This window comes from Dendronephthya gigantea, unplaced genomic scaffold, assembly GCF_004324835.1.
Source record: "Dendronephthya gigantea isolate DGI-Jeju-01 unplaced genomic scaffold, DenGig_1.0 000029F, whole genome shotgun sequence".
Taxonomy (NCBI): domain Eukaryota; kingdom Metazoa; phylum Cnidaria; class Anthozoa; order Malacalcyonacea; family Nephtheidae; genus Dendronephthya; species Dendronephthya gigantea.
Window position 1 is genome coordinate 840,673 of NW_021163039.1, and position 15,237 is coordinate 855,909.

Here is a 15,237-nt window from a genome sequence, read left to right on the forward strand (position 1 = left end):
ACCTTGTGATATTTTACAGTCGAATTGAATCATTACATCCGGGATACGATGCATGTACTTCCGGTATGTCACGCGGATAATTTGATGCTTACAATTTGCAAATGGCTCCTACAGACGATAAATTATTTAATAACCTGGTAAAAGAAAGCAATGTACGATCTTGAAGCCAGTTTAAAGAGGATTTCAACATGCTATAGGCTATAGCCTATACTAAAGATTAAATTATATCAAGTGTGTTTTGTTTGAACGACTTTCGACAAAATTAATGTTATCCCCCGTGGCTGTACACGTTGTAAGGTAAGTCTTTATAAGAATATAAAGAACACTAAACGCTTTATAACCCAAATTTATTAACTCCGTATAACATATCTCAGTACAATTTTTGCACTACATACGCCGCCAAAAGTCAATTGCATCCTCCATTGCCGGTCTTGTTTTAGAATCTCTCCTCGTACAAGCTTCAACTAAAGCTTTGATATTAGCATTTGAAATTCTTCCAAATTGTTCCTTTCTCTTCGCTTGATTTGGCAGCTCACAAATACACATCTCACACACCAGTATACCGTAGCTAAAAACGTCGATCTAAAACAAAAAAATATGCCAATAGCGGTTCTCATATGACAGATTTTGCAAAGCAACTTATTACAACAAATGATCATTGGCTCGGTGGTTTGTTGGTCTCGATAACAAATCAGAAACTGGTTAAGAAAAGTTAACATATATTTAAAAATGCACAAACTACTACACTGTAATCGATACTTATTTGCTACATCGCGAGTGTTTTTGAAAAACTACTTTCAACTACTATTTTGACAGTACTATTCGTGCTTCATTAAGTTTGCGTTATATATTTCAATTAAAACGTGCAATTTATATCAAAAAATACCAAAACATTGTCCTCTATGCTTATCTACTTGTATATATGTTTATGGCAGGCTATAGGCCCTATGTTCTTCATAGAGTAAAATGTGCTTAAATGTCCCCGCATTTGGACATTCATCATTCCAGTCTCCATTCTGTCACATCCGATAATGCATCATAGCACACTTTCATTGACCATCTCTTTTCAACCTCAGTAGCCCAGCTTGCCACCATGACCCCATGTATTTTTGGTATGTTGATTTGTTGTTATCCATTTCTGGACGATACCCTTCAACCAGCTTTTCTCGGAATTGGACTTTTTCGATAGGCATAAATTCTCTGAACGCATGGGCGCCATACCACATCTCCCACAATACAATACCATAACTGTAAACATCTGCTGCTTTTGTACGATTCCTGAGGTCTTCGAGCACCTCGGGTGCAAGGTTAGTTATGCTTTTCTCTGTTTCCAAAAATTGGCCCACAATTCCAATATCTGATATCATCGCTGTCCCGTCCTCGTCTTCCTGTTGGGCAAAAAAATAAATTACTATTTTTAAATTTTTCAAAATTTAAAAAACACCTAAGAAAACAGTTCAAAGGCAAGAAATGAAACAATTGTTCACCCTCGGTCACGCGAATTCCTTAAAGTGCGTTATATATACTTATTTCTAAAAAGTGATAATAATCGCTTCATTATAGCAATAATAAAAATTAAGCTTATGGTGATCTCTCAGTTTTTTAACTCAGGTTACCTATTAAAGGGCCGAAAAGTATAGCTTTAATAGCCTCAATATAAATATGCAGTATAATAACTGTATAAGTGTACTAACCAAAATATTTTCCAGCTTGAGATGTCTGTGAATAAGTCCTCTCTCGTGAATGTAGTTTAAACCATCCGCTATGTCCATCGCCCTCTTAATGAACTTGCCGATTGCTAGTTTGGAGTTTTCAGACTCCGCTGGGGTCAGAATTCGGTTTTTGAAGATGACACTTCGCAGGTTTTGTCGGGCTGCTTCCATCACGAATATAAATTGGTGGTCGTTGGATAAAAGAGTATTATCACTAGTTCGGGCTGCTCCAAAATACTTGAGAACGTTTTTATGTCTCAAATCTCTAGAGAAAAAAAGGATATCGTACACGTTAGGATCATTTGAAATGGGTTGGACATGCAGGAACGTATGTGTTGAACAAAATATCATAAGGCATTCGGCATTGATGGCATTGAATTTTATAACACGAGTGACACTAGGAACACATGTAGGTCGAGTGATGTGTCGATGCGTGAAAAGTGTAACAGTGTGCGCTCGATTTAAGGCTTAGGACAATAAAATTTTCTCGATCATAATGACGTTTGTTGGTTCCGCAATGCAAGATACATACCTAATCTGCAGTTCTTCCTGCAAAAAGTATCTTGAATTCGGTTCATCAAATTGTTTCTTGAATACTTTTACCGCCACGTTCATTTCAGAAGTCTCTGATTTATTTCTTCCAAGATTCTTTAGCTTCCCTTTGTACACTGTAGATACCTCCCCCTCGCCGACGCATGAACGGTGGTCTTTTTTCCAGTCAAGATCACTGGCATTTATTGTTGCTGGACAGAGCTTAATTCCCCAGGGTAGGATTTCATATATAATCTCGAGACTTTTCTTCTGAATTGGGTCATACATTCCCAATATTTCACTCTGTGTTCGTCTGTCATTAAATAATTGCGTCACCAGTTTTCGATCGGCCTCGATCAGGGTGGGGATTTGATCTCCATACCTTGATAGCACCATTCTGGTGTTCTCCATCAGGCGTTGGGCATATTGTAACACGTAGTCTTTTGGAAGTTCCTCCAAAAATTTTTCGGATCGTTTTCTAAGTTGTTCAAGCGGATTGTTTATGAATTTGTGAATCTTCTTTTTTTTATCAACTTTACCTTTTATACCCAATGCTCCCAAAACTGGCATACCAATCACCAAACCCGCCACACCGAATGGAATCAAAAGAGGACTAATCACTCCGAAGATAACTTTCGCCTTTAAGGGAATTTTATTTTTGTTCCCTGAATGATAAGCACGTCTTTCCACACTATACATCGCTTTATCAACACCTTCGAGTTCCTCCTCCAAAAGATTCAAACTAAAGCGGCAATTATATAGATAACATTTGAGAACAGGCAGTAAACAATGTACTTTAACTTAACTAATTGGTGTGAAAATATAAATAACCGAAAATAATCAACAATTAAATGTACTATATTGAAAGTCGCGTTGTCAAAATCAAGTTTTTTATTACTGGTAATGACTTTTTGTACAGTGTTTTCTTTGGTTTTGCCCCCCTATTCTGTATTCTCTTTCGATATACTCGTCCAATTGTTTGTCTTTAGTTTTTTTACAACGCTAACAATTAGATGTTTTGTTTGCTATGCCAGCCTACGAGGGCATTATACAAGTATCCTTTAAGCATCCATTTTTGCTTGGAAACAAAGAAAAACTCTCGAAAACGTTGCCCTGTCCTGTAAGACCTTTATTTTTATATAAAAGAATTATAATGCGAAAGGTGCCTTTGAAATGTGTACTACATACAACATTTTTGAGCGATTTAGATCGTGATTTATTACCAAATAAAGCATTTAGTTTAGCATAATATTTTTGGACATGAAAATTGCCACGATACATATGTAAGCTCTTCAATTGAAAATGCGCAGGATCTGCCTAACCTTTTACGAAATTCGTCCAGAATCTCCCTATGAATTTCAGCATAAACTTGATGGCCATTTTCCCACTCAATTAGCAATTCTTTGAATCGGCTATCAATTGCTTCTTTGATGTTTCTCTTTGTCATTTCCCAAGTTATTTCTCCTTCGGAAGTGCACAATTCGTCCAAGAGCAGAATTTCGTTTTGAAATCCATCGAGTAGATATAACTTCAGTTTGGCTTGGAGAACTTTGGTCTGGGTTTTCACTCTTTCCTCCATTTCTCTCTTTACATCTTGCTCTTTCGTTCAATCTTTTCGATGCGTCTCTCGATTTCTTCCATTCGTTCACGGGTTTCTTGGTGAGTTGATTGCACCTCTTGGGTTGAAGAAGTAGGTTACTCTATAAATTTGATACAGCAATCATATAACGACCTAGAAAAAAATAGTTTTCTTTTAAAGAAACGCGTAATATAATTGTCTGCTCAAGAGTCAACAGTTTGGAGACTCATCTAGACAATTTTGCTTCTGCACTACAAATTAGGAATTTAAATCCTTTCATCAGGACTTTTCTCATGTAAATTAAAAAGAGTAGCCTACTGCTGCTACGTTCGCAACTATTATAGCTAATAACAACAATACAACAATAACAACAATAAACTTTATTAGCACCATAGAAAAACTTTTTTTAAATTACAAAGTGAAATTCAACTAAATAGTGCAGGTTATCTGAAATAACAATAGTTAATCCAGCCAGATAACTTAATTTATTTGAGACATTAGGGGTCGCTAATAAATGAAAAACTTGTACAAGCATAAATGATAAAAATAATATTAATAAACGTATTAAATCACATATAGAGATTTAACCTATTGTTAATATTCTTTTTGAACCTGAATCTCGAAACATTTTCATTTCTTCGTAAATAGATAACGCTAGCTAAAAGTGTCTTTCATCGCAATTTACGAATGTCTGTGCATAAATCTAAGCTATAATGATATTCTTAAATGTGTATAGACATTAATTTGAAAACCAAAGCCTTTTAAACACAAAAATACAGCAGTGACAAAAATAAAAATTTTATGCATCAAACATATTTATTACCGTTCTTTCTAATTTTGTTCAACGGAAGTTAGATATTCTTTCTGAAAGATTTTTTATGTGTCGAATATAAAGAAAATGTGCTGAAATTTAACAATTACGTTTGCAGGATTTCACTCCTATATATCTCGACGCGATCTTGATTTGAAAAGAATGACAACAAATTGCCGTCAAAATGCCAAAGCCGTATATGCATTTCTATATACATGTGGAAATATCATACATCCAAAATATTGTATAAAGTTAATTTACTCATTGAAAAACGATTTCTATTTCATCACATGTAATAAAAAGTCTATACTTACTGCCAGTGATTGTACAACCTAATATTTATTGCCCTCAAAACCATCGTCTTAATTTTTTGGAGTAAATCATTGAACTCTTCTGTGACTCCGCCATATTCCTGTACTTCGATGGCCTCTGTTATTGACATGTACACATTTGATGATTCAAATTTGAATCTTCCCAACACTCTCTTAACTTTGCGACGACATGATTCTTCGTTGCTGACCTTTCTCCTCTTTTACTTGATCCCATTTATTGCAGATAAAAAGCGAACATTCGGCTAAATGGTGAAGGGTCTCAACGCCGCCATCAGATGACTTCACCTTTTTTAAGATGTTCCTTAACTGCAGTATACGAATGATATGATTGTATCAGTCAAGACGCAATTATATTAGGGTATTAAAATATTATATGAGCAAGTTTCGAAGTTTGTCTGTTCCAGAATCTAATTGGTTAAGACTACGTCACGTGAAAGGCGGGAAATCCGAGTGTTTACCACAAAATCTTGTTTATCAGGTTTGAACCGGTTTGATAGGAGGTAATACTTCAACCACCGGGATTAATAAAACCGGAAGTGGTGATGCTACGTCACATCACGCGACATATGACCTTCGAAATTCAGAGTTCAACCATAGTTTCTCTGCCTAATAATTCTTAATTATATTATTTTATGGACATTAAAATATTTTAAAGTTTTCCTTTATTCACCTTCTCTTTGATATCTTTCTGTATTCCTCCAGCACGGGAAACGTCAAGAACATAAATGAACGCAAAAGCATTCGGAAGATAATTCATCAGAACTGCATCCATTTCATCACATTCACCCAGGCCTGGACTATCGACAATAACAATTTCTTCCTAAAGTACAGAATAAAGAAAGTTTAAACCGTAATGCATGCATGTGCATACAGTCATTAACTATCGTATTTATTTAACAATTATTCTCCGAAGGCGGTGTGAATATCACTAAATAATACAGAGGTGATTTTTTGAAAGAAAAATCTGCTGTAGAAACGACAGTTCGATTAGTACATTTCGAAGCGACAGTACGGCGATTTAAATAAAACAATGCATATTTTGGCGTTAGTTTTTACCATAGTTTTTATATAATTTTATGTCTAATTTTTGCGCTTTCAGGCACAGCATTTTCGTCAAAATAACATATTTCTTCATCCGTCACTTTGACAAAAACAACTCGCCGGATTGAAAAATCCGCTTAGTCGCATAATAATCCGAGGTCGCTCGACCAATCAGAGGCAAGAATTTTCAATAATCATCTTTGTAATCAAAGTTTTTTCCAATCCTTAGTGAAACAGTTACAATCCCCCAATTTTCTTATACGGTTTTAAAATCAATAACGATAACCATATGTACATGTACCAGAGGAACAGATAGATAATATTCTGAAATCCCACATTTCCACCATGTGTCAAACAAAGAGAATTCTGAATATTATTGATTAATTTAATTTAAGAATTCCTAATAATTTGAAAGGCAACGGTTCACCTCAAGTAATTCATGCGGCCAAAAGATTTCTACTCTAGTATATTTAGATCTTTCGTTGGACTTCCTTTGCACGAAGGGAGCGATTTGTTCACAGTAATTTTTGCCGCATTCTTCTTTTGTTCTCAACGGATGTATTTCAGGTTTGGGCCGCATCCTTTGTTCCTCATCGTAGTTATAGTGAGCAATCAATTCTCGTTTTTCCCCATGTTTTACCTCGCATATTGTGGAGGTGGTATTGAGATTGTGATGTGGAAGAAGCTCTTCGCCGAGAATAAGATTGACTAAACTACTTTTTCCGGCGCTACTTTCGCCTAAAAAATTGTAAAGATAATTTTTTTTCAATGTTTCATTGCATACTGCACGGTGCTGCACGAGGTATGTGTTTAAATGTCTGTTAGGTTAACTCTAGCTGCATGGCTAAAGCATTTAAAAATCTGGGGTCGGTTGTGTGAAAGCCGGATAGTGATATTAGCCGGATAGTGATAACCGGCCCCAGGCTTTTAACAGTTCATTTATAAATTTGAATGGGTAAATGTTTCAGAAATCTTGTCCGATTCGATAGAGACTCAATTTTCTAAGTTTTGAACAGAACAGAAATCCAGAAATGTATTACTGTGTCTCTTTGTGTTCGACTGGCAAGAACAAAAACAGCAGGTCGAAGTTTAGCCTTAGGACAGGGTTGGCGCTGATAATTGGGGTTTGAACAACCTGCCCTTTCAATATATAACCAACTACAACCTTCAATACCTGCAATAAGGATGTTATATTCTGTTTTCGTTAAGCGCTCCCTTTCTTCTCCCAAAACATTCAAAACACTTCCATCGCTATAGTAAACGTCTAGAACCTCAATCGCGTGGCTGCCCAATTGCCTCACACAATCGTCAACCTGGAGATTAAAGTCCAGCAGTGTTTTTCTCTTCAACATATCCTCGTCTTTAGTCATGGCTATTACCCCAAATCCCTTTTAAATATAGTAGAAAATATGTTGAAGTGTGGATAATTTTTGCCGCAGTCTTGTTTAAAATCACTGAATAAAAACCTCGACTTCGTTTCATTAAAAAATGTTAAATGTGATGACAACGAATTACGATGAGAACACCTGATATTTGAGGGGTGAAATCTGAGGTAATTTTCAACCTCGTTATAATCATGTTTTTACAATCTAAACGTAAAGCTTTCGGGAATATATAGTGATTAAATGCGTCCGTATGCTCGAAAGGGGACGCAAAGGTCGCTCGACCACGCTTTGGCCTGTAATTACTAAACTTTATCGCTTTGTGGGACATTTCATCACCAGTACTAGGCAAAAGTTCTCAAAGCATGCGTTTACTTTTCGTAAATATAATAATTCGTAAAAGAATCACCGTTGTGCCATATGAATACTTTCCGCTACCAGAACCTTGGTCTTCGAGTACTCTTTTAGCCGTCTCTTTCATTTTTGAAAGGCATAATTCATTAGGGTCGTGAGCTATATGAAGCAGACGAAATAAACCAAGCATCGCTATGTCTTGTATGTCCTCCACATTCTTTTTGGGCGTTTTTCCGGATATTCGTTTTTGTGTCTACGACGAATTCTTGTTCTGGCACTGCGGTGTTCATATTTCTAAAAAAAGGACCACTTGAAATTACAGTTAAACTTTAACGATTTCAATAGTGGATTTTTTGTCATCATTTTCGTTCCAAATTCTGCCAGATCATTTATATTCAAGTACTTTCTGCCAGTATTTTCGTTTGGCGCTCTGGCACTTTTAGCTCTTATAGGGCGGCCTAGTTGATATGCAAATATAGCTAACATTCTACTATTTCGTATATATTTTAGGAAATCTTTCATTGTACTGCATTACAAGTAATGACGTAACTATTCTTCTCTCAACCAATCAGTGTCCGGTGATTTTTTCATATTGATAATAAATATAATTAGCACGTCAGCAAAAAAGTTGTTTACCATTTTTGTGACATAAATGATTAAAACTATACTGGCCATATATCTGCTACATCACCTGTGGGTTAGAACGTGAAACTTCTTGTGTCGTGAATGTGTTGTATCGTCGTGAGGGGCGTTGATATTCCGACATGTCCTATTGATAATTGATATGTTTGAAAAATAGATAATATTTATCTCAGTTCATAAAAAAACAATGTATTTATAATTAGACGGCTCTGGTTCACATATATTGTCCACAAGGTATAGCACGTCTGTTCGGCACTATGCCAGTCCACATGACTAATTAGATCTATTTCGTATTGATTTCGTAAATTATTAGCTGGTGTTAAAATCGCTCAGTGATAAACAGGAAACAGGACGTTTTTATAATAAATATAATTAATACGTCAGCAAAAAAGTTGTTTAATATTTTTGTGACATAAATGATTAAAACTATACTGGCCATATATCTGCTACATCACCTGTGGGTTATAACTTGAAACTTCTGGTGTGGTGAATGTGTTGTATCGTCGTGAGGGGTGTTGATATTCCGACACAGTCCTATTGATAATTGATATGTTTGAAAAATAGAAATATTTATCTCAGTTAATAAACAAACAATGTATTTATAATTAGACGGCTCTGGTTCACATATATTGTCCAAAAGGTATAGCCACGCCTGTTCGGCACTATGCCAGTCCACATGATTAATTAGATCTATTTCGTAATTGATTTCGTAAATTATTAGCTAGTGTTAATTTCGCTCAGTGATAAACAGGAAACAGGACGTTTTTATTATAAATATAATTAACACGTCAGCAAAAAAGTTGTTTACCATTTTTTTGACATAAATGTTTAAAACTATACTGGCCATATATCTGCTACATCACCTGTGGGTTATAACTTGAATCTCCTGGTGTCGTGAATGGGTTATATCCTCGTGAGGGGTGTTGATATTCAGACATGTCCTATTGATAATTGATATGTTTGAAAAATAGAAAATATTTATCTCAGTTAATAAACAAACAATGTATTTATAATTAGACGGCTCTGGTTCACGTATATTGTCCACAAGGTATAGCCACGCCTGTTCCGCACTATGCCAGTCCACATGATTAATTAGATCTATTTCGTAGTTGATTTCGTAAATTATTAGCTGGTGTTAATTTCGCTCAGTGATAAACAGGGGACAGGGCGTTTTATTATGAATATAATTAACACGTCAGCAAAAAAGTTGTTTACTTCTTTTTTGACATAAATGATTAAAACTATACTGGCCATATATCTGCTACATCACCTGTGGGTTATAACGTGAATCTTCTGGTGTCGTGAATGGGTTATATCCTCGTGAGGGGTGTTGATATTCAGACATGTCCTATTGATAATTGATATGTTTGAAAAATAGAAAATATTTATCTCAGTTAATAAACAATGTATTTATAATTAGACGACTCTGGTTCACATATATTGTCCACAAGGTATAGCCACGCCTGTTCGGCACTATGCCAGTCCACATGATTAATTAGATCTATTTCGTAGTTGATTTCGTAAATTATTAGCTGCATGGTGTTAATTTCGTTCAGTTATAAACAAGAAACAGGACGTTTTTATAGCTACAGTACTGTCCAGAAATAACCTAACAATTGAGTTGCAGTCCACCGATAAAATCCTGAGGGCGGCAAGGGAAGAAATGCCTTCGCAGTGGCCGTTCACTTCCGAACGGAATGTTATGAACAGCTGAGAACGACAACACAATAATCAAATCGAAAAAATCTTAAGAAATGTCTGTCAGACAGAAATACGCCGAGGTTCAACCTCCATCTCACCGCGGTTCGACAGCTCGGTCTGACCTCGGTTCATGCAACCGCGATCAGACCCAGGTTTGACCTAGGTTAACCGCGGTTTTTTATTAGGTTATTTCTCGACAGTACTGTACTTTCCTTGATGTACCTCGTAAACGCCATAAGCACCTCTGGCGGTTTCTTCACTGCCCGTGCCTGAGATTTTTTCGCGCGACTTCATTCGTTTTTTCGCCCTCTTTTTCGATTTGCTAAGATATAACCCCTTTACAAACTTAAAGATAGAATGAGATTATCAACTCTATGCAATCTTTATAGCGTCTATATAATAATAATAATAATAATAATATCCTCGATTTTTATAGCGCATGCACATATCCTAAAGTTCAAGGCGCTTTACAAATAGGAAAAGTAGATGCACTTACAATCTTTTACATTTGCTTAATAATTACATACTTATAACACATCTACATCAGTCAAGAGAATGATACAGGGAACTGCCACTAGTGAAAAGTTTAAAAAGATCCTTTTTAAAAGTCGTTTACAGGATGACTTCCGCAAACTGTAATATATTCCGTGTTAGATGTCTGGCAAACATCAGACCTGTCCAGCGAAGTTATTCCGTTATGCCTGTATGGTCATATACTTATCATCATAAGGCTGCTTTCCACTTACGCGTTTTTTATACGCACGTACACGTACGGAAAATTTTGAATGCTTTAAATTTTTATTATTTAACATCTAGGTCAACTAATGCATACAAAAATATGCAGAAAACTAAGTTCCTTCAATTTTCAAAGGTAACATGTATAAGGTTTTAGACTTTTACGGTGTAAGTGGAAAACAGCCTTTGCTCTTACTTGTCATCTTAATCAACTTTCATTAGAATCTGACTGGCCTACTATCTTCATGCCAGGCAAGAACTAAATCCATGCCGGGTATATTGAAAATGCAATCATTTGTATGTTTTTCCCGTGCACAAAATTAAATTATTTTACAAGTTTTTTTTAAGGTCCTAGTGCTTTCATGTAGTAACAATAGGTCATTTCTCGAGAAGTCATAATATTTTTTCTATAAGACTACCGTAAGATGTGTTGTGATATGAACAGACAATCAGCAGCGGCCCCTGGATTAGAACTATAATATATTACTACACAGCTTCTTTATTTTAAATAAGTACTATTTAAAATACTCGCGGCCGATCTGTATGGGTATTTACAATGGCGAGTGCGTAGCACGTGAAATGAATAAATTAAGCTTAATGCATATTAGGGCATGTGTGTAACAAAGTTATGAATACTAATTAAGATTAATTGTATCAAAGTTAATATATTAATTAACAATTCATGAGACCTTTATGGAGAATTACAGATGTATACATGTGACCAAAATACTGCGCAATGATTGCAAGTTAGACTCATTAATTATTCATTAATTTCACAAAGTACATTAATGACAGCGCTATTTGTTATGGGTTTCTATTAGAAAAAAAATCCACCAATGCGAAGGGCAAATTAGAGTTCTAGAAATAATTTGTTCTGGCTTAGTTACTCTGGATCCGCCGCTGGTATTTGCCTACTAAAATACTTATAGTGTGGTTTCTGTAATTTTTTTACTTTTCATTTAACAAACAACTATAAATACAAATACTATGCCACACGATGCCGGAATAATTTGAAAACGCAAGAATATTCTTACGGTTACGCGTACCGTCCACACGTATCCGGCGTTTTCGCCCACTGAAAACGGAAGAATCTGAAAACGCTCTCCACAGTGGAAGAATTTCAAAAAAACGGCTGAGCGGATACGTGTGGACAGCTTTGTAATGAGGCTTGTTTCAAGTCTGGTGGCTTATGCTTGACTTTATATTGGTATATTAGCCTCAAATAAGTCTTATTTAGGTTATTTTCATGATGATGAAAATCTTCGGAAATTCTTGTAGCATTTGCGGAAGTATTTTACGAGAGAAACATGTCCAAATGTCGGAGTATGGATATACACAATTTCGTATGCACGAAATGCACTTAACAAATACTCAACAACAATAATTATGAGTTTGGGCTTGTCGTTTGTCCAAACAAAGTCCTCATTCTTGTTTTTCACTTTGTATTTGGTAGATTTTTGCTTTGAATTCGACATCCAACCTGTGACACGCGGGTGGAAAACATGAAGGTGTATTGCGGGATCAAATAACTTTAGCGTTTTCGAGTCGTTTTTGTGTTTACGTGTTGACGCGGATAAATATTTTTGCGTTTTCAAATTCTTCCGGCATCGTGTAGACAGTGCCTATTTGTATAGAGGCACATTCCATGCAATTATGCTCTTAATCTTTTACTAACTCTACTATTGATTCCTGTGAAAATAACTGACCTTACGACGGGTATCGTTTCTTTGCCAGAATGACATGCATTGCATTGAAAAATGCCCGCCATTTCAGCATTTTTCTTTGAAGTTACTCTCCAGTCGTTGTAAAAAGTGTAATATTTGGGTTAAAGTGAGTCTGATCAAAAGATAGGCGTAAACGCTTCGTAGATACATGCATGGAATCAAGTCCAAAGCCAGGCAATACATGCACTAGGCCAGGCCTTGTTTAAAAACTGTTAGAATTTCTGCTTAACTGTTTTATATTACACTGTTAAATTTGTCTCTACATGCATCGGTCATTATTTAGGTATACTGGCTTCCTTATTGGTATAGGAACCCCATTGCGAAACTTTGCATTGGTGAAAAGAGTTTTAACAAGCAATTTTCGATGTGTTTTAACAATACTTGGAAATTCATTGCCACAAAAATCCGCATGACAAAGAATAATTTAATTATTGTGGTATTGCTATAAACTTCCGTTGGGCGTCTTTTAAGGAAGTTTATATGAAATCAAATAGCTCTAGTTGTAGTTTTGAAATCGTTAATTCGCCAGGAATTTTAACTCTGCGGTTTATATATACTATGCTAAATGCTAATAATGATAATATGTAATAATGTAATATCTCGTTTATTTTTTCGTTTGGAAAGTATTACAATAGAATAGACTTAGCAAAACCTGGTTTATCAGATACATGATGACTTGAATACGTGAATATTATGTTAATATACAGTACGAACAGGAGCATATTACCATTAGCTATAGGGATTAAACCAATTCGAGTTTAGAAAAACAATTAAGGCATCATTTCCTGTATTCACATGCAGACAGTATTCGCGGTGATTTCATTAAAGAACGCGTTCAATTTTATAGGTTTTTAAAGTAGCTACATTATAAATTGTGACAGAGATTTAGTGAGTTGTCTTTCAATGTATAACGACAACCTCAATGCAAAAACTATTTCGGAATCGCAGAACCATATCAAACAATAATTGGTTTCATTATCAAAACCTGCACGAATATAATACCATTCCTTATATAGATATATAATAATACCTTGTACGTAGATATATAGAAGAAGCAAGAGCATTATATACCTTCAAAAAGTTGTCGAACATACCTGACTTTAAGTTGCCATACTGTTTGATGAGGTTTCATTTACCTACAGTATATTGCCGACGCTCTTTTAATTACGATCTGTACATACCTATTCACACTTATGCAATACTGTGAGACTTAAATCTCATTTTCTATACGATTTAAATACCTCAACACAAAAAAAAGCAGTGATAATATTTGTCTCCCGCAGTGCAGTGTTAAAACTTTGAATATTTCAGGTATGTTCTTTGACAAAAGATCATGCGGGTGTGTTGCTTTCGTTTGTCAGACTATTGCCGCCTCTTCACGAGACATAAACCGATAAATATTGTTGCACTCACTTAAGTATATTATGGTAATATAACAGTAAGAAATAGAGCAGATTAATGACATTTATATAGAGTATATTAATGGTAGTCAAATTAGCCAGATAAAACCAAAAGTATTTTATAACTAAACAAGGCATAATTTCCTGTATTCACTGCAGGCAATATTTTCGGCTTATTTTATTAGTGAACGCGTTCAACTTTATAGCTTTTTAAGGTACATGGTAAATTGTGACAGATTCAGTAAGTTGTTGCAGAACTTTGAATGTATACGGGAACTTCAATATACTAAACCTATTTCCGGATCGTAGAACCATATATAATAATATTTAGTTTCATTATTTCAAACCTGCATGAATATCATAGCATTCTTAGCTATATGTACAAGATGTAGAAAGAAGCAAGAGCATTAACTTCTAAGAGTTGTCCAACATACCTGACTTTAAGTTGTTGCCATGTTTTTGATGCTGTTTCGTTTACCTACCCATGCAGTATTGTTCAGCGACACTATTATATTTATACGATAAGCATTTTCTATACCGACCTATTTAAACAGTCACACAATACGTAGATATATAGCTCTAATTTCTATAGAAATTTAGATACCTCAACACAAAAATCAGTGGTAATTTTTGCCTCCCGTAGCGCAGTATACAAAATGGAATATTTGCGGTAGGTTTTTTGATAAAGGATCACAGGTGTGTTAATTGCTAGACGGTATAATGAATCATTCATGGCATAATTATGTACCATGAATATTAATTGTCTCGGTTTTTAGAGACCTTAACGATATGCCTAAATCTTTATAGTTTATAATGCAAAGAATATGCCAAACCTTGTACCAAAATTCATTCACAAGCTTCATTGTGATTTTCCCACTGAATAAACAAATACTTGGTGTTTAAGTCTGTAATTAATTGCCTTGTCGACATTGCCTTTTGTTAACTTCCAGGTTTTTTCACACTGGAAATGTGACAGTAGATGCAATTACTATTTAAAACACGATTAAACCATCATATTTTCATACATTTAAATTGTGTTGTTTCTTTTCTTTCCCAAATGAAATGATTTAAGGAAATGTACATTACGTGCATGCATATTCTTTAATTAGAATAAGTCCATTTTCATCAAATAGCTGCCCTGAAATTAACTCGAAACGAAGTTAATTTCAACACAGATTTCAATCAGCAAATAAAGCTTTTTCTCTGAAAATTTCTACCAAGATGAAGATCGTGGCGTTGGCTCTGGGGTTTGCAAAATTATGCTCTAGCTACCTTGTGATATTTTACAGTCGA

The 15,237-nt window shown here is 35.2% G+C and overlaps 2 protein-coding genes across 2 annotated transcripts; both read right to left on the reverse strand.

The window, feature by feature from the left end:
* Nucleotides 1–1,049: 1,049 nt before the first annotated feature.
* On the reverse strand, nucleotides 1,050–2,531 carry LOC114523924 (serine/threonine-protein kinase STY17-like). The gene is made up of 3 exons (XM_028544987.1): nucleotides 2,245–2,531; nucleotides 1,695–1,977; nucleotides 1,050–1,388 (listed from the first exon to the last, which is right to left on the reverse strand). Exons 1-3 carry the CDS (start codon nucleotides 2,529–2,531, stop codon nucleotides 1,050–1,052), a joined length of 909 nt encoding a protein of 302 aa, XP_028400788.1.
* A 1,127-nt stretch (nucleotides 2,532–3,658) lies between these two features.
* Nucleotides 3,659–7,902, reverse strand: LOC114523925. Its single transcript, XM_028544988.1, has 7 exons — nucleotides 7,798–7,902; nucleotides 7,181–7,394; nucleotides 6,434–6,744; nucleotides 5,636–5,785; nucleotides 5,154–5,271; nucleotides 4,989–5,062; nucleotides 3,659–3,943 (listed from the first exon to the last, which is right to left on the reverse strand). Exons 1-7 carry the CDS (start codon nucleotides 7,867–7,869, stop codon nucleotides 3,659–3,661), a joined length of 1,224 nt encoding a protein of 407 aa, XP_028400789.1. The 5' UTR covers nucleotides 7,870–7,902.
* Nucleotides 7,903–15,237: the final 7,335 nt, after the last annotated feature.

Bases quoted from the DNA above. Each gene is read 5' to 3' on its own strand.
- LOC114523924 (XM_028544987.1), bottom strand. From the start codon at position 2,531: ATGTATGACCCAATTCAGAAGAAAAGTCTCGAGATTATATATGAAATC. The intron at 1,978-2,244 runs GTATGTATCTTG...TTTTTTCTCTAG, and splicing joins CAGGAAGAACTGCAGATTAG to AGATTTGAGACATAAAAACG. The intron at 1,389-1,694 runs GTTAGTACACTT...TTTGCCCAACAG, and splicing joins TCAAGCTGGAAAATATTTTG to GAAGACGAGGACGGGACAGC.
- LOC114523925 (XM_028544988.1), bottom strand. From the start codon at position 7,869: ATGAAAGAGACGGCTAAAAGAGTACTCGAAGACCAAGGTTCTGGTAGC. The intron at 6,745-7,180 runs GTATTGAAGGTT...ACAATTTTTTAG, and splicing joins ATATAACATCCTTATTGCAG to GCGAAAGTAGCGCCGGAAAA. The intron at 5,063-5,153 runs GTCAGCAACGAA...TGTCAATAACAG, and splicing joins TCAAGTAAAAGAGGAGAAAG to AGGCCATCGAAGTACAGGAA.